This window comes from Aulonocara stuartgranti, assembly GCF_965226115.1.
Source record: "Aulonocara stuartgranti genome assembly, chromosome: 6".
In the NCBI taxonomy this organism is placed as follows: Eukaryota; Metazoa; Chordata; class Actinopteri; order Cichliformes; family Cichlidae; genus Aulonocara; species Aulonocara stuartgranti.
This window is the reverse complement of record NC_138944.1, coordinates 35,727,091-35,745,631: the sequence shown is the minus strand read 5'-3', so window position 1 is coordinate 35,745,631 and position 18,541 is coordinate 35,727,091. Positions and strand designations below refer to the sequence as shown.

General features: G+C 32.9%; 1 protein-coding gene across 1 annotated transcript in view; it reads left to right on the top strand.

Moving 5' to 3' along the window:
* LOC309708148 (uncharacterized protein) overlaps nt 1–18,541 on the top strand; it is a 117,438-nt gene extending 98,897 nt beyond the window's left edge. The window contains exons 4-5 of the mRNA XM_082535930.1: nt 14,042–14,208; nt 14,433–18,541. Of these exons, the coding sequence (XP_082392056.1) occupies nt 14,042–14,208; nt 14,433–14,441 (176 nt within the window). The 3' untranslated portion in view covers nt 14,442–18,541. The remainder of the gene's footprint in view (nt 1–14,041; nt 14,209–14,432) is intronic.

Below are 18,541 nucleotides of genomic sequence, written 5' to 3'. Positions count from 1 at the left end.
TGTCTTGTAATGTTTATGTGTGTATTTATGTCTTGTATTGCTGGTAAGTAACTTCCTTGCACTAAAGTCTGGTTATTGCAAATATCTTTGACTTGTTTTTATGTCTTATAATGCTTGTGTATGTATTTATGTCTTGTATTTCTGGTAAGTAACTTTCTTGCACTGAGGTCTGTTTATTGCAAATATCTTTGACTTGTTTTTATGTCTTATAATGTTTATGTGTGTATTTATGTCTTATAATGTTTATGTGTGTATTTATGTCTTGTATTGCTGGTAAGTAACTTTCTTGCACTGAGGTCTTTTTATTGCAAATATCTTTGACCTGTTTTTATGTCTTATAATGTTTATGTGTGTATGTATGTCTTGTATTGCTGGTAATTAACTTTGTTGCACTGAGGTCTGTTTATTGCAAATATCTTTGATCTGTTTTTTTTGTCTTGTAATGTTTATGTGTGTATTTATGTCTTGTATTGCTGGTAAGTAACTTTCTTGCACTGAGGTCTGTTTATTGCAAGTATCTTTGATCTGTTTTTTTGTCTTGTAATGTTTATGTGTGTATTTATGTCTTGTGTCGCTGGTAAGTAACTTTCTTGCACTGAGGTCTGTTTATTGCAAATATCTTTGACCTGTTTTTATGTCTTATAATATTTATGTGTGTATTTATGTCTTGTATTGCCGGTAAGTAACTTTCTTGCACTGAGCCTGTTTGTTGCAAACATCTTTGACTTGTTTTTATGTCTTATAGTGTTTATGTGTGTATTTATGTCTTGTATTGCTGGTAAGTAACTTTCTTGCACTGAGCCTGTTTGTTGCAAACATCTTTGACTTGTTTTTATGTCTTATAGTGTTTATGTGTGTATTTATGTCTTGTATTGCTGGTAAGTAACTTTCTTGCACTGAGGTCTGTTTATTGCAAATATCTTTGACTTGTTTTTATGTCTTATAATGTTTATATGTGTATTTATGTCTTGTATTGCTGGTAAGTAACTTTCTTGCACTGAGGTCTGTTTATTGCAAATATCTTTGACTTGTTTTTATGTCTTATAATGTTTATGTGTGTATTTATGTCTTGTATTGCTGGTAAGTAACTTTCTTGCACTGAGGTCTTGTTGTTGCAAATATCTTTGACTTTTTTTATGTCTTATAATGTTTATGTGTGTATGTATGTCTTATAATGTTTATGTGTGTATTTATGTCTTGTAATGTTTATGTGTGTATTTATGTCTTGCATTGCTGGTAAGTAACTTTCTTGCACTGAGGTCTGTTTATTGCAAATATCTTTGACTTTTTTTTATGTCTTATAATGTTTATGTGTGTATGTATGTCTTATAATGTTTATGTGTGTATTTATGTCTTATAATGTTTATATTTGTACTTATGTCTTGTATTGCTGGTAAGTAACTTTCTTGCACTGAGGTCTGTTTATTGCAAATATCTTTGACTTGTTTTTATGTCTTATAATGTTTATGTGTGTATTTATGTCTTGTATTGCCGGTAAGTAACTTTCTTGCACTGAGGTCTGTTTATTGCAAATATCTTTGACCTGTTTTTATGTCTTATAATATTTATGTGTGTATTTATGTCTTGTATTGCCGGTAAGTAACTTTCTTGCACTGAGCCTGTTTGTTGCAAACATCTTTGACTTGTTTTTATGTCTTATAATGTTTATATGTGTATTTATGTCTTGTATTGCTGGTAAGTAACTTTCTTGCACTGAGGTCTGATTATTGCAAATATCTTTGACTTGTTTTTATGTCTTATAGTGTTTATGTGTGTATTTATGTCTTGTATTGCTGGTAAGTAACTTTCTTGCACTGAGGTCTGTTTATTGCAAATATCTTTGACTTGTTTTTATGTCTTATAATGTTTATGTGTGTATTTATGTCTTGTATTGCTGGTAAGTAACTTTCTTGCACTAAGGTCTGGTTATTGCAAATATCTTTGACTTGTTTTTATGTCTTATAATGTTTGTGTATGTATTTATGTCTTTTATTGCTGGTAAGTAACTTTCTTGCACTGAGGTCTGTTTGTTGCAAATATCTTTAATCTGTTTTTTTTTCCTTATAATGTTTATGTGTGTATTTATGTCTTGTATTGCTGGTAAGTAACTTCCTTGCACTAAAGTCTGGTTATTGCAAATATCTTTGACCTGTTTTTTTGTCTTGTAATGTTTATGTGTGTATTTATGTCTTGTATTGCTGGTAAGTAACTTTCTTGAACTGAGGTCTGTTTATTGCAAATATCTTTGACCTGTTTTTTTGTCTTGTAATGTTTATGTGTGTATTTATGTCTTGTATTGCTGGTAAGTAACTTCCTTGCACTAAAGTCTGGTTATTGCAAATATCTTTGACTTGTTTTTATGTCTTATAATGTTTGTGTATGTATTTATGTCTTTTATTGCTGGTAAGTAACTTTCTTGCACTGAGGTCTGTTTGTTGCAAATATCTTTGACCTGTTTTTTTGTCTTGTAATGTTTATGTGTGTATTTATGTCTTGTATTGCTGGTAAGTAACTTCCTTGCACTAAAGTCTGGTTATTGCAAATATCTTTGACCTGTTTTTTTGTCTTGTAATGTTTATGTGTGTATTTATGTCTTGTATTGCTGGTAAGTAACTTTCTTGCACTGAGGTCTGTTTATTGCAAATATCTTTGACCTGTTTTTATGTCTTATAATGTTTATGTGTGTATGTATGTCTTGTAATGTTTATGTGTGTATTTATGTCTTGTATTGCTGGTAATTAACTTTGTTGCACTGAGGTCTGTTTATTGCAAATATATTTGATCTGTTTTTTTGTCTTGTAATGTTTATGTGTGTATTTATGTCTTGTATTGCTGGTAAGTAACTCTCTTACACTGAGGTCTGTTTATTGCAAATATCTTTGACTTGTTTTTATGTCTTATAATGTTTATGTGTGTATTTATGTCTTGTATTGCTGGTAAGTAACTTTCTTGCACTGAGGTCTGTTTATTGCAAATATCTTTGACTTGTTTTTATGTCTTATAGTGTCTATGTGTGTATTTATGTCTTGTATTGCTGGTAAGTAACTTTCTTGCACTGAGGTCTGATTATTGCACATATCTTTGACTTGTTTTTATGTCTTATAGTGTCTATGTGTGTATTTATGTCTTGTATTGCTGGTAAGTAACTTTCTTGCACTGAGGTCTGATTATTGCACATATCTTTGACTTGTTTTTATGTCTTATAATGTTTATGTGTGTAATTATGTCTTGTATTGCTGGTAAGTAACTTTCTTACACTGAGGTCTGATTATTGCACATATCTTTGACTTGTTTTTATGTCTTATAATGTTTATGTGTGTATGTATGTCTTATAATGTTTATGTGTGTATTTATGTCTTGTATTGCTGGTAATTAACTTTGTTGCACTGAGGTCTGTTTATTGCAAATATATTTGATCTGTTTTTTTGTCTTGTAATGTTTATGTGTGTATTTATGTCTTGTATTGCTGGTAAGTAACTCTCTTACACTGAGGTCTGTTTATTGCAAATATCTTTGACTTGTTTTTATGTCTTATAATGTTTATGTGTGTATTTATGTCTTGTATTGCTGGTAAGTAACTTTCTTGCACTGAGGTCTGTTTATTGCAAATATCTTTGACTTGTTTTTATGTCTTATAGTGTCTATGTGTGTATTTATGTCTTGTATTGCTGGTAAGTAACTTTCTTGCACTGAGGTCTGATTATTGCACATATCTTTGACTTGTTTTTATGTCTTATAGTGTCTATGTGTGTATTTATGTCTTGTATTGCTGGTAAGTAACTTTCTTGCACTGAGGTCTGATTATTGCACATATCTTTGACTTGTTTTTATGTCTTATAATGTTTATGTGTGTAATTATGTCTTGTATTGCTGGTAAGTAACTTTCTTACACTGAGGTCTGATTATTGCACATATCTTTGACTTGTTTTTATGTCTTATAATGTTTATGTGTGTATGTATGTCTTATAATGTTTATGTGTGTATTTATGTCTTGTATTGCTGGTAAGTAACTTTCTTACACTGAGGTCTGATTATTGCACATATCTTTGACTTGTTTTTATGTCTTATAATGTTTATGTGTGTATGTATGTCTTATAATGTTTATGTGTGTATTTATGTCTTGTATTGCTGGTAAGTAACTTTCTTGCACTGAGGTCTGATTATTGCACATATCTTTGACTTGTTTTTATGTCTTATAATGTTTATGTGTGTATTTATGTCTTGTATTGCTGGTAAGTAACTTTCTTGCACTGAGGTCTGATTATTGCACATATCTTTGACTTGTTTTTATGTCTTATAATGTTTATGTGTGTATTTATGTCTTGTATTTCTGGTAAGTAACTTTCTTGCACTGAGGTCTTGTTGTTGCAAATATCTTTGACTTGTTTTTATGTCTTATAATGTTTATGTGTGTATTTATGTCTTATATTGCTGTTAAATGTGTAATTATGTCTTGTATTGCTGGTAAGTAACTTTCTTGCACTGAGGTCTGATTATTGCAAATATCTTTGACTTGTTTTTATGTCTTATAATGTTTATGTGTGTATTTATGTCTTGTATTTCTGGTAAGTAACTTTCTTGCACTGAGGTCTGATTATTGCAAATATCTTTGACTTGTTTTTATGTCTTATAATGTTTATGTGTGTATTTATGTCTTGTATTGCTGGTAAGTAACTTTCTTGAACTGAGGTCTGTTTATTGCAAGTATCTTTGATCTGTTTTTTTGGCTTATAATGTTTATGTATGTATTTATGTCTTTTATTGCTGGTAAGTAACTTTCTTGCACTGAGGTCTGTTTATTGCAAATATCTTTGACTTTTTTTTATGTCTTATAATGTTTATGTGTGTATGTATGTCTTATAATGTTTATGTGTGTATTTATGTCTTGTATTGCTGGTAAGTAACTTTCTTGAACTGAGGTCTGTTTATTGCAAATATCTTTGACCTGTTTTTTTGTCTTGTAATGTTTATGTGTGTATTTATGTCTTGTATTGCTGGTAAGTAACTTCCTTGCACTAAAGTCTGGTTATTGCAAATATCTTTGACTTGTTTTTATGTCTTATAATGTTTGTGTATGTATTTATGTCTTTTATTGCTGGTAAGTAACTTTCTTGCACTGAGGTCTGTTTGTTGCAAATATCTTTGACCTGTTTTTTTGTCTTGTAATGTTTATGTGTGTATTTATGTCTTGTATTGCTGGTAAGTAACTTCCTTGCACTAAAGTCTGGTTATTGCAAATATCTTTGACCTGTTTTTTTGTCTTGTAATGTTTATGTGTGTATTTATGTCTTGTATTGCTGGTAAGTAACTCTCTTGCACTGAGGTCTGATTATTGCAAATGTCTTTGACTTGTTTTTATGTCTTGTAATGTTTATGTGTGTATTTATGTCTTGTATTGCTGGTAAGTAACTTTCTTGCACTGAGGTCTGTTTATTGCAAATATCTTTGACCTGTTTTTATGTCTTATAATGTTTATGTGTGTATGTATGTCTTGTAATGTTTATGTGTGTATTTATGTCTTGTATTGCTGGTAATTAACTTTGTTGCACTGAGGTCTGTTTATTGCAAATATCTTTGATCTGTTTTTTTGTCTTGTAATGTTTATGTGTGTATTTATGTCTTGTATTGCTGGTAAGTAACTCTCTTACACTGAGGTCTGTTTATTGCAAATATCTTTGACTTGTTTTTATGTCTTATAATGTTTATGTGTGTATTTATGTCTTGTATTGCTGGTAAGTAACTTTCTTGCACTGAGGTCTGTTTATTGCAAATATCTTTGACTTGTTTTTATGTCTTATAGTGTCTATGTGTGTATTTATGTCTTGTATTGCTGGTAAGTAACTTTCTTGCACTGAGGTCTGATTATTGCACATATCTTTGACTTGTTTTTATGTCTTATAATGTTTATGTGTGTATGTATGTCTTATAATGTTTATGTGTGTATTTATGTCTTGTATTGCTGGTAAGTAACTTTCTTGAACTGAGGTCTGTTTATTGCAAATATCTTTGACCTGTTTTTTTGTCTTGTAATGTTTATGTGTGTATTTATGTCTTGTATTGCTGGTAAGTAACTTTCTTGCACTGAGGTCTGATTATTGCACATATCTTTGACTTGTTTTTATGTCTTATAATGTTTATGTGTGTATTTATGTCTTGTATTGCTGGTAAGTAACTTTCTTGAACTGAGGTCTGTTTATTGCAAATATCTTTGACCTGTTTTTTTTGTCTTATAATGTTTATGTGTGTATTTATGTCTTGTATTGCTGGTAAGAAACTTCCTTGCACTAAGGTCTGGTTATTGCAAATATCTTTGACTTGTTTTTATGTCTTATAATGTTTATATGTGTATTTATGTCTTGTATTGCTGGTAAGTAACTTTCTTGCACTGAGGTCTGTTTGTTGCAAATATCTTTGATCTGTTTTTTTTGTCTTATAATGTTTATGTGTGTATTTATGTCTTGTAATGTTTATGTGTGTATTTATGTCTTGTATTGCTGGTAAGTAACTTTCTTGCACTGAGGTCTGATTATTGCAAATATCTTTGACTTGTTTTTATGTCTTATAATGTTTATGTGTGTATTTATGTCTTGTATTTCTGGTAAGTAACTTTCTTGCACTGAGGTCTGATTATTGCAAATATCTTTGACTTGTTTTTATGTCTTATAATGTTTATGTGTGTATTTATGTCTTGTATTGCTGGTAAGTAACTTTCTTGAACTGAGGTCTGTTTATTGCAAGTATCTTTGATCTGTTTTTTTGGCTTATAATGTTTATGTATGTATTTATGTCTTGTATTGCTGGTAAGTAACTTTCTTGCACTGAGGTCTTTTTATTGCAAATATCTTTGACTTTTTTTTATGTCTTATAATGTTTATGTGTGTATGTATGTCTTATAATGTTTATGTGTGTATTTATGTCTTGTATTGCTGGTAAGTAACTTTCTTGAACTGAGGTCTGTTTATTGCAAATATCTTTGACCTGTTTTTTTGTCTTGTAATGTTTATGTGTGTATTTATGTCTTGTAATGTTTATGTGTGTATTTATGTCTTGTATTGCTGGTAAGTAACTTCCTTGCACTAAAGTCTGGTTATTGCAAATATCTTTGACTTGTTTTTATGTCTTATAATGTTTGTGTATGTATTTATGTCTTTTATTGCTGGTAAGTAACTTTCTTGCACTGAGGTCTGTTTATTGCAAATATCTTTGACTTGTTTTTATGTCTTGTAATGTTTATGTGTGTATTTATGTCTTGTATTGCTGGTAAGTAACTTTCTTGAACTGAGGTCTGTTTATTGCAAATATCTTTGACCTGTTTTTATGTCTTATAATGTTTATGTGTGTATTTATGTCTTGTATTGCTGGTAAGTAACTTTCTTGCACTGAGGTCTGTTTATTGCAAATATCTTTGATCTGTTTTTTTGTCTTATAATGTTTATGTGTGTATTTATGTCTTGTATTGCTGGTAAGAAACTTCCTTGCACTAAGGTCTGGTTATTGCAAATATCTTTGACTTGTTTTTATGTCTTATAGTGTTTATGTGTGTATTTATGTCTTGTATTGCTGGTAAGTAACTTTCTTGCACTGAGGTCTGTTTATTGCAAATATCTTTGACTTGTTTTTATGTCTTATAATGTTTATGTGTGTATTTATGTCTTGTATTGCTGGTAAGTAACTTTCTTACACTGAGGTCTGATTATTGCAAATATCTTTGACTTGTTTTTATGTCTTATAATGTTTATGTGTGCATGTATGTCTTGTATTGCTGGTAAGTAACTTTCTTGCACTGAGGTCTGTTTGTTGCAAATATCTTTGATCTGTTTTTTTTGTCTTATAATGTTTATGTGTGTATTTATGTCTTGTAATGTTTATGTGTGTATTTATGTCTTGTATTGCTGGTAAGTAACTTTCTTGCACTGAAGTCTGATTATTGCAAATATCTTTCACTTATTTTTATGTCTTATAGTGTTTATGTGTGTATTTATGTCTTGTATTGCTGGTAAGTAACTTTCTTGAACTGAGGTCTGTTTATTGCAAATATCTTTGATCTGTTTTTTTGTCTTATAATGTTTATGTGTGTATTTATGTCTTGTATTGCTGGTAAGAAACTTCCTTGCACTAAGGTCTGGTTATTGCAAATATCTTTGACTTGTTTTTATGTCTTATAGTGTTTATGTGTGTATTTATGTCTTGTATTGCTGGTAAGTAACTTTCTTGCACTGAGGTCTGTTTATTGCAAATATCTTTGACTTGTTTTTATGTCTTATAATGTTTATGTGTGTATTTATGTCTTGTATTGCTGGTAAGTAACTTTCTTGCACTGAAGTCTGATTATTGCAAATATCTTTCACTTATTTTTATGTCTTATAGTGTTTATGTGTGTATTTATGTCTTGTATTGCTGGTAAGTAACTTTCTTGAACTGAGGTCTGTTTATTGCAAATATCTTTGATCTGTTTTTTTGTCTTATAATGTTTATGTGTGTATTTATGTCTTGTATTGCTGGTAAGAAACTTCCTTGCACTAAGGTCTGGTTATTGCAAATATCTTTGACTTGTTTTTATGTCTTATAGTGTTTATGTGTGTATTTATGTCTTGTATTGCTGGTAAGTAACTTTCTTGAAATGAGGTCTGTTTATTGCAAATATCTTTGACTTGTTTTTATGTCTTATAATGGTTATATGTGTATTTATGTCTTGTATTGCTGGTAAGTAACTTTCTTGCACTGAGGTCTGTTTATTGCAAATATCTTTGACTTGTTTTTATGTCTTATAATGGTTATATGTGTATTTATGTCTTGTATTGCTGGTAAGTAACTTTCTTGAAATGAGGTCTGTTTAATGCAAATATCTTTGACTTGTTTTTATGTCTTATAATGTTTATATGTGTATTTATGTCTTGTATTGCCGGTAAGTAACTTTCTTGCACTGAGGTCTGTTTATTTTAAATATATTTGACCTGTTTTTTTGTCTTGTAATGTTTATGTGTGTATTTATGTCTTGTATTGCTGGTGAATAACTTCCTTACACTAAGGTCTGGTTATTGCAAATATCTTTGACTTGTTTTTATGTCTTATAATGTTTGTGTGTGTATTTATATCTTGTATTGTTGGTAAGTAACTTTCTTGCACTGAGGTCTGATTATTGCAAATATCTTTGACTTGTTTTTATCTCTTATAATGTTTATGTGTGTATTTATGTCTTGTATTTCTGGTAAGTAACTTTCTTGCACTGAGGTCTGTTTATTGCAAATATCTTTGACTTGTTTTTATCTCTTATAATGTTTGTGTGTGTATTTATATCTTGTATTGCTGGTAAGTAACTTTCTTGCACTGAGGTCTGATTATTGCAAATATCTTTGACTTGTTTTTTTCTCTTATAATTTTTATGTGTGTATTTATGTCTTGTATTTCTGGTAAGTAACTTTCTTGCACTGAGGTCTGTTTATTGCAAATATCTTTGACTTGTTTTTATCTCTTATAATGTTTGTGTGTGTATTTATATCTTGTATTGCTGGTAAGTAACTTTCTTGCACTGAGGTCTGATTATTGCAAATATCTTTGACTTGTTTTTATCTCTTATAATGTTTATGTGTGTATTTATGTCTTGTATTTCTGGTAAGTAACTTTCTTGCACCGAGGTCTGTTTGTTGCAAATATCTTTGATCTGCTTTTTTTTGTCTTGTAATGTTTATGTGTGTAATTATGTCTTGTATTTCTGGTAAGTAACTTTCTTGCACTGAGGTCTGATTATTGCAAATATCTTTGACTTGTTTTTATGTCTTATAATGTTTATGTGTGTATTTATGTCTTGTATTGCTGGTAAGTAACTTTCTTGCACTGAGGTTTGTTTATTGCAAATATCTTTGACTTTTTTTATGTCTTATAATGTTTATGTGTGTATTTATGTCTTGTAATGTTTATGTGTGTATTTATGTCTTGTATTGCTGGTAAGTAACTTTCTTGAACTGAGGTCTGTTTATTGCAAATATTTTTGACTTGTTTTTATGTCTTATAATGTTTATGTGTGTATTTATGTCTTGTAATGTTTATGTGTGTATTTATGTCTTGTATTGCTGGTAAGAAACTTCCTTGCACTAAAGTCTGGTTATTGCAAATATCTTTGACTTGTTTTTATGTCTTATAATGTTTGTGTATGTATTTATGTCTTTTATTGCTGGTAAGTAACTCTCTTGCACTGAGGTCTGTTTATTGCAAATGTCTTTGACTTGTTTTTATGTCTTGTAATGTTAATGTGTGTATTTATGTCTTGTATTGCTGGTAAGTAACTTTCTTGCACTGAGGTCTGTTTATTGCAAATATCTTTGACCTGTTTTTATGTCTTATAATGTTTATGTGTGTATGTATGTCTTGTAATGTTTATGTGTGTATTTATATCTTGTATTGCTGGTAATTAACTTTCTTATACTGAGGTCTGTTTATTGCAAATATCTTTGACTTGTTTTTATGTCTTATAATGTTTATGTGTGTATTTATGTCTTGTATTGCTGGTAAGTAACTTTCTTGCACTGAGGTCTGATTATTGCAAATATCTTTTACTTGTTTTTATGTCTTATAATGTTTATGTGTGTATTTATGTCTTGTATTTCTGGTAAGTAACTTTCTTGCACTGAGGTCTGATTATTGCAAAAATCTCTGACTTGTTTTTATGTCTTATAATGTTTGTGTGTGTATTTATATCTTGTATTGCTGGTAAGTAACTTTCTTGCACTGAGGTCTGTTTGTTGCAAATATCTTTGATCTGTTTTCGTTTCTTATAATGTTTATATGTGTATTTATGTCTTGTATTTCTGGTAAGTAACTCTCTTGCACTGAGGTCTGATTATTGCAAATATCTTTGACTTGTTTTTATGTCTTATAATGTTTATGTGTGTATTTATGTCTTATATTGCTGTTAAATGTGTAATTATGTCTTGTATTGCTGGTAAGTAACTTTCTTGCACTGAGGTCTGTTTATTGCAAATATCTTTGACTTGTTTTTATGTCTTGTAATGTTTATGTGTGTATTTATGTCTTGTATTGCTGGTAAGTAACTTTCTTGCACTGAGGTCTGTTTATTGCAAATATCTTTGACCTGTTTTTATGTCTTATAATGTTTATGTGTGTATTTATGTCTTGTGTCGCTGGTAAGTAACTTTCTTGCACTGAGGTCTGTTTATTGCAAATATCTTTGACCTGTTTTTATGTCTTATAATGTTTATGTGTGTATTTATGTCTTGTGTCGCTGGTAAGTAACTTTCTTGCACTGAGGTCTGTTTATTGCAAATATCTTTGACCTGTTTTTATGTCTTATAATGTTTATGTGTGTATTTATGTCTTGTATTGCCGGTAAGTAACTTTCTTGCACTGAGCCTGTTTGTTGCAAACATCTTTGACTTGTTTTTATGTCTTATAATGTTTATGTGTGTACTTATGTCTTGTATTGCTGGTAAGTAACTTTCTTGCACTGAGGTCTGATTATTGCAAATATCTTTGACCTGTTTTTATGTCTTATAATGTTTATGTGTGTATTTATGTCTTGTATTGCTGGTAAGTAACTTTCTTGCACCGAGGTCTGTTTGTTGCAAATATCTTTGATCTTCTTTTTTTTGTCTTATAATGTTTATGTGTGTATTTATGTCTTGTAATGTTTATGTGTGTAATTATGTCTTGTATTGCTGTTAAGTAACTTTCTTGCACTGGGGTCTGTTTATTGCAAGTATCTTTGATCTGTTTTTTTGTCTTGTAATGTTTATGTGTGTATTTATGTCTTGTATTGCTGGTAAGTAACTTTCATACTTTGAGGTCTGTTTATTGCAAATATCTTTGACTTGTTTTTATGTCTTATAATGTTTATGTGTGTATGTATGTCTTATAATGTTTATGTGTGTATTTATGTCTTGTATTGCTGGTAAGTAACTTTCTTGCACTGAGGTCTGATTATTGCAAATATCTTTGACTTGTTTTTATGTCTTATAATGTTTATGTGTGTATTTATGTCTTGTATTTCTGGTAAGTAACTTTCTTGCACTGAGGTCTGTTTATTGCAAATATCTTTGATCTGTTTTTTTGTCTTATAATGTTTATGTGTGTATTTATGTCTTGCATTGCTGGTAAGTAACTTTCTTGCACTGAGGTCCTTTTATTGCAAATATCTTTGACTTGTTTTTATGTCTTATAATGTTTATGTGTGTATGTATGTCTTATAATGTTTATGTGTGTATTTATGTCTTGTATTGCTGGTAAGTAACTTTCTTGAACTGAGGTCTGTTTATTGCAAATATCTTTGACCTGTTTTTTTGTCTTGTAATGTTTATGTGTGTATTTATGTCTTGTAATGTTTATGTGTGTATTTATGTTTTGTATTGCTGGTAAGTAACTTTCTTACACTGAGGTCTGTTTATTGCAAATATCTTTGACTTGTTTTTATGTCTTATAATGTTTATGTGTGTATTTATGTCTTGTATTGCTGGTAAGAAACTTCCTTGCACTAAGGTCTGGTTATTGCAAATATCTTTGACTTGTTTTTATGTCTTGTAATGTTTATGTGTGTATTTTTGTCTTGTATTGCTGGCAAGAAACTTCCTTGCACTAAGGTCTGGTTATTCCAAATATCTTTGACTTGTTTTTATGTCTTATAATGTTTATGTGTGTATTTATGTCTTGTATTTCTGGTAAGTAACTTTCTTGCACTGAGGTCTGATTATTGCAAATATCTTTGACTTGTTTTTATGTCTTATAATGTTTATGTGTGTATGTATGTCTTATAATGTTTATGTGTGTATTTATGTCTTGTAATGTTTATGTGTGTATTTATGTCTTTTATTGCTGGTAAGTAACTTCCTTGCACTAAAGTCTGGTTATTGCAAATATCTTTGACTTGTTTTTATGTCTTATAATGTTTGTGTATGTATTTATGTCTTTTATTGCTGGTAAGTAACTATCTTGCACTGAGGTCTGTTTGTTGCAAATATCTTTGATCTGTTTTTTTTTCCTTATAATGTTCATGTGTGTATTTATGTCTTTTATTGCTGGTAAGTAACTTTCTTGAACTGAGGTCTGTTTATTGCAAATATTTTTGACTTGTTTTTATGTCTTATAATGTTTATGTGTGTATGTATGTCTTGTAATGTTTATGTGTGTATTTATATCTTGTATTGCTGGTAATTAACTTTCTTACACTGAGGTCTGTTTATTGCAAATATCTTTGACTTGTTTTTATGTCTTATAATGTTTATGTGTGTATGTATGTCTTATAATGTTTATGTGTGTATTTATGTCTTGTATTGCTGGTAAGTAACTTTCTTGCACTGAGATCTGTTTATTGCAAATATCTTTGACTTCTTTTCATGTCTTTTAATGTTTATTTGTGCAATTATGTCTTGTCATGCTGGTAAGTAACTTTCTTGCACTTTATTTTGTTGTGGAAAATTTAACAATAACCTACAACACACCCAGTGAGCTTGATTTGAAGTGAGTTTAATAAACACATTGCAATGTGGAGAGAGCATCCCAGTGAAACACTAGGACCTTCTCTGAATTGTGGCCACCGCCCTTACATCTTATATACAGACACACAGACAAAGAACATTCCACAAACTCACATGTTGGCCCCTCTCACAGGGGGGCTATACTTTGTCCCTCACAGAGAGAATTATGACCTTGTTTTCTGCTTGGCCGTTATGTAAGGATTTACATCCCTGATAAGCAGAAGGAGTCCCACTATCTGTTTAACATTTCCCATTACAATGGCCTCACTGTGTTAACATTCCACATGCATGTAAACTAGTGACAGGAGTGAGAAAGTGATATTACTATAACTAATGTGATATGATTCAATATGTGATTAATACATGAGAAAAGAAATCTGCCACCACAATTTCAAATATTTGTTCAATCTGCAAAGGTGGTCTCTTGTTTTTACATAAGGTATAGCCTGTGGCTAAGGGATCAGAGGTAAGGTAAAAACACATAACAGATGAAAAGTAAATTGAAGAACTCTGTGATCTGTGAATTCATGCTTTTCTCTTTGTCTTTTTGTCTTCAGGTGCTTTACACTTGTCCTCTCCCAGCATTCAGCACTTCAGACACTCAACGGCCAAGACGGAGCTAACACAGAGAGATACTCCACCCAGAAGACAGCCTTACCCCAACCCGATGAGAAGGATGGATGACCAAATGACAAACTGGAGAGTGGTGCTGTGTTCCAGCTATGTAAGTTATCACCTCACATTGGCTACAAACTGTCTTGAAGACTAAATCCTTCCAATAGCTGGTGTAAATCATCGTCCTACAGTACTGTAGGTTTAAGTTTATTTATAGTTATTGTGTGTATATGTTGAGTTTAAAATTGCATTTTAACAACATACTGCAGCTGCCAACAATGAAAATGCTGTATTGTGTTAAAATGACGTCTTTCTCGTGTTATTGCTTTGCAGAGCAGCTGAGAGTGGACAGAGCTGCACAGAGGACCAAAGATCCACTCTGAGCACTTCATACCTGACTGGCCACAGCACCACCCCTCCTCACCCAGGGTGCTGACCCCGTCTGCACAGAGGGAGTTGTGAACATGCACTTCTGTGTCGGTTGGTTTAGGATCCTCCTCACACTCACACTGATGAAGACTGTCACTGGAAGATGTCTCCATTGCATCAGCAGGAAGCATTTGCATTAGAGATGGACCGATCCGATATTACGTATCGGTATCGGTCCGATACTGACCTAAATTACTGGATCGGATATCGGAGAAAAATAAAAAATGTAATCCGACCCATTAAATATCACAAAAGCACCTCACAAAACTTGCAACACGCCGTAACTCACCTCAGAACGTTAGCACGTCGTAGCAGTATGCATCACGTGATAGAGCAGTTGTGGCATGCGGGACCTGTTGGTGGTCTGGATAGCATTTGGAGCTTCGCTAGCAACCCGGCATTTCATCTCCGACAAAGTTATCCCGAGAGAAGTAAAGCAAGTGTGTAAGTCCATCTCTGAATGTTTGTAAAGCATTCCTGCGTTAAGCTTAACAAGCGACTGCCTCTTCTTGCTGCTATTTCAATCATGAAACTGCTTAATGATCAGCTGATCGGCTTTTCTGTCGCGAGTCCGTCTCTCTTGTTTGTTTTTGGCCCAGTTTGCACCAGAAAGAGGAAACCAGCGGCTGAAGAACAGCAGCACGTTTAAGCTTGATAAGCTGTTGTTAGAATTTATTTATTATTACTTTCTACACCAGGATCTTTTTCTACGTAGCTGACGCTGGTAACTGTGCAGGGGCGGATCTAGCAAAGTTTAGCCAGGGGGGCCGATAGGGCATGAACAGGGAAAAGGGGACACAAAGACATACTTTTCTTTCTTATTCTCATTTAAAATGTCTAGCTTTTAATAAATAATTATCTGAATCTTACACCCAAAGTTTTAATTTGATGTAAAAGGAATAGAAGTCAATTACTGTACATAGTGACTATTAAGTCTAATATATATACCCTAGTAAGCTATAGTACTTTTTACTTTGGGAAGGTACCATCTGTGCAGTCTGCAATTTTGTTGAAGAAAGATGTTGAATCTATTTAATATTTCTTGAAAAATAATTTCACACTGCATCAACTTAAGGTTGATTACGTCGATTAAGCATCATGAGGTGGAGCGTGAGGGGTGGTTCCCTATTTTTTATTCATTTATTTTTGTTGTTGCTGGGAGTTGGAACCCTATTAGTTAGGTTGCTTAATATTTACGCTAAGTACTCTTTAAAATACCAGAATAGGGAGGATGGTGTAGGTTTAAGTTGATTAGATTGATCAGTATTGCTCAACTATGAAATATTTTTTTTGCATACAGGTATAACAGAATAGCTTTAGTGTAGTTGTTGTTTTAAACTTGAGTATGAACTTATACAAAATGCAGCAAGATATTTAAAAAAAACAGTTTTGTTGATTAAAAAACACTATATCGGATTCATATCGGTATCGGCAGATATCCAAATTTATGATATCGGTATCGGTATCGGACATAAAAAAGTGGTATCGTGCCATCTCTAATTTGTATAATATTACAGTTTGTGATGTTTTATACATGTTTTTATTGCTTCACTTCAAAGTAGGAGATATAAAATAAACCAGTTTTCATAATATTTTCTGTGTATTTAGTTGTTTTCTTAATAAGTTATTTAATGGGACATTTTTAGCTAATAACCAGACCTTCTGATACGGATGATATGCGAGTGCTGAAATCTGATAGTGTTTGTAATGTTCCTTTGTTCTCAGGAATGTGGCTTGGGTGGACTTGCATACACACTGAAAATGGTTTCAAGTTTTATTGTCATGTACAGATAAACAGTGTAGCCACATTTCCCCATAATGAAATTCTTTGGCTCGTGCTCCTCTGCTTTACATGAGCATATAGAAAGTGTTAAATTAAGAAGAAATTAACAGGAAATATCATTAATAATAATGATAAAGAGAAAAAAGAGAGAAAAATAGTATAAAATATTTAGAGTATTTCAGACAAGTTGGTATTTACAGTTTGTGCAGATCTTGTGCAACGAGCATTTAAGTGGCATTAGTTGAAGTGACAGTGTGTAGAGTCCTGTAATTGTAGTGAGTGTGTAATGGTGTGTATAGAATGTCAGCAGTTCAAAAGCCTGATGGCTTGTGGGTAAAAGCTGTCTCTATGTCTGGTAGTGCGGGTCTGAATGCTCCTGAACTTCCTGCCAGACAGCAGGAATGTGAAAAGTCTGTGGCTGGGGTGGCTAGGATCAGAGAGGATCCGCTGTGTCTTCTTCATGCAGCGCAGTCTGTAGAGATCCTGCATGGCTGGCAGTTCAGTCCTGGTGATGCGCTGTGCTGATCTCACCACCCTCTGCAGAGCTTTGCGGTCCAGAGCATTACAGCTGCCGTACCAGGTGGTGATGCAGCCAGTCAGAATACTCTAAGGTGCTATTGAAGGTGAAGGTGGTATTGTACAGAGAGAACAAAGAGCTCACCTGAAAGTGCACAGATTATTGGCAGTAAGAAGGAGTAACTATAAATTACCATAAATTAACTTTGCACTTCATTCGTACAGTTCTATCACATGCACTTAACCAAGGAGCAACCGAGAGTATATAAAGGCTGCAGAATGTTCCATTTGTCTCTTTATACTTGACCTGTTTCTTCTCACTGACTATGAACTTTCTTGAAGATCAAATCCATCCGTTGGTATGAATCATCATCCTGTGCCAGCAGCACTGTAGATTTAAGTTTATTTGTAGTTATGTGAATGTAAATATGTTGGGTTTAAAAGGGCATTTTAACAACATACTACAGCTACCAACAATGGAAATGCTGTTTTTGTATTAAAATGGCGACTTTCTTGTGTTATTGCTTTGCAGGGCAGTGTCTTTAGCAATCCTGGAACAGCTGAGAGTGGACAGAGCTGCACAGAGGACCAAAGATCCACTCTCAGCACTTGATATCTGACCAGCCCCTGCACCACCCTGCTTCAGCTAACTTCTCATCTTTTTAAGATTAGGCTTAAAACTTTCCTTTTTGCTAAAGCATATAGTTAGGGCTTGTTACGGTCGCTGACCTCTAGTGGCTCTCCCTCTGTGGAAGAGTTTTTTCTCTCCTTTTTCTTGTGTTGCAGGTCTGCCTCATGAGCCACAGCTGAGGTGTGTTCCAGCTCGTCAGCCACGGCATATAGTCTGCCATCCTAAACTGCCACACCGCTGCCACTTCCCCCATTTTTGCCAGAGCTGTGAGCTATAGTGTTTTGGGCAGCAGGCCTGAGTGAGTGAGTGAGTGAGTGAGTGAGTGAGTGAGTGAGTGTGAGCAAGAGAGAGAGAGAGACACCTTAAACTCTGTGAAACTTTGGTTTTCTTTCTTTTATTGTAAGCAAAGGTGTGCCCTTACTGTGTTAATTAGTTCATCGTTGTGGAAGCAGGTAGGGGTTCTCTGCCATTTTTGTTTCAACTGTTTTCTCCTGTTTTGGTTAGACAGGGAGCTCAGCCATTGTATTTTGTTTTGGTTAGAGAGTACTTGGTTTGATTTTTAGCTAAAGGGGGTGTTTTGTTTGTTGTTTTGGCCTTGGAGACCCTGAAGAAGAGAGCTTCCCTGTGTTTATTTTTACTGTAGTAGTTTCGGGCAATAAATCATGTTTAATGACATCTATTCTCCAGTAGTTCATGTTTTCTCTTTCACTTTGTGTTACCCCTCACTCCAGTCAACACTTCGTTTTTAAGTGGGGCGTAACAGGGCTGGACCAGGTGATGCTGAAGCCACCCTTAGTTATGCTGCAATAGACGTAGGCTGCCGGGGATTCCCATGATGCATTGAGTTTTTCCTTTCCAGTCACCAGTTTCTCACTCACTATGTGTTAATAAACCTCTCTGCATTGAATCATATCTGTTATTAATCTCTGTCTCTCTTCCACAGCATGTCTTTATCCTGTCTTCCTTCTCTCACCCCAACCGGTCGCAGCAGATGGCCCCGCCCCTCCCTGAGCCTGGTTCTGCTGGAGTTTTCTTCTTGTTCAAAGGGAGTTTTTCCTTCCCACTGTCGCCAAAGTGCTTGCT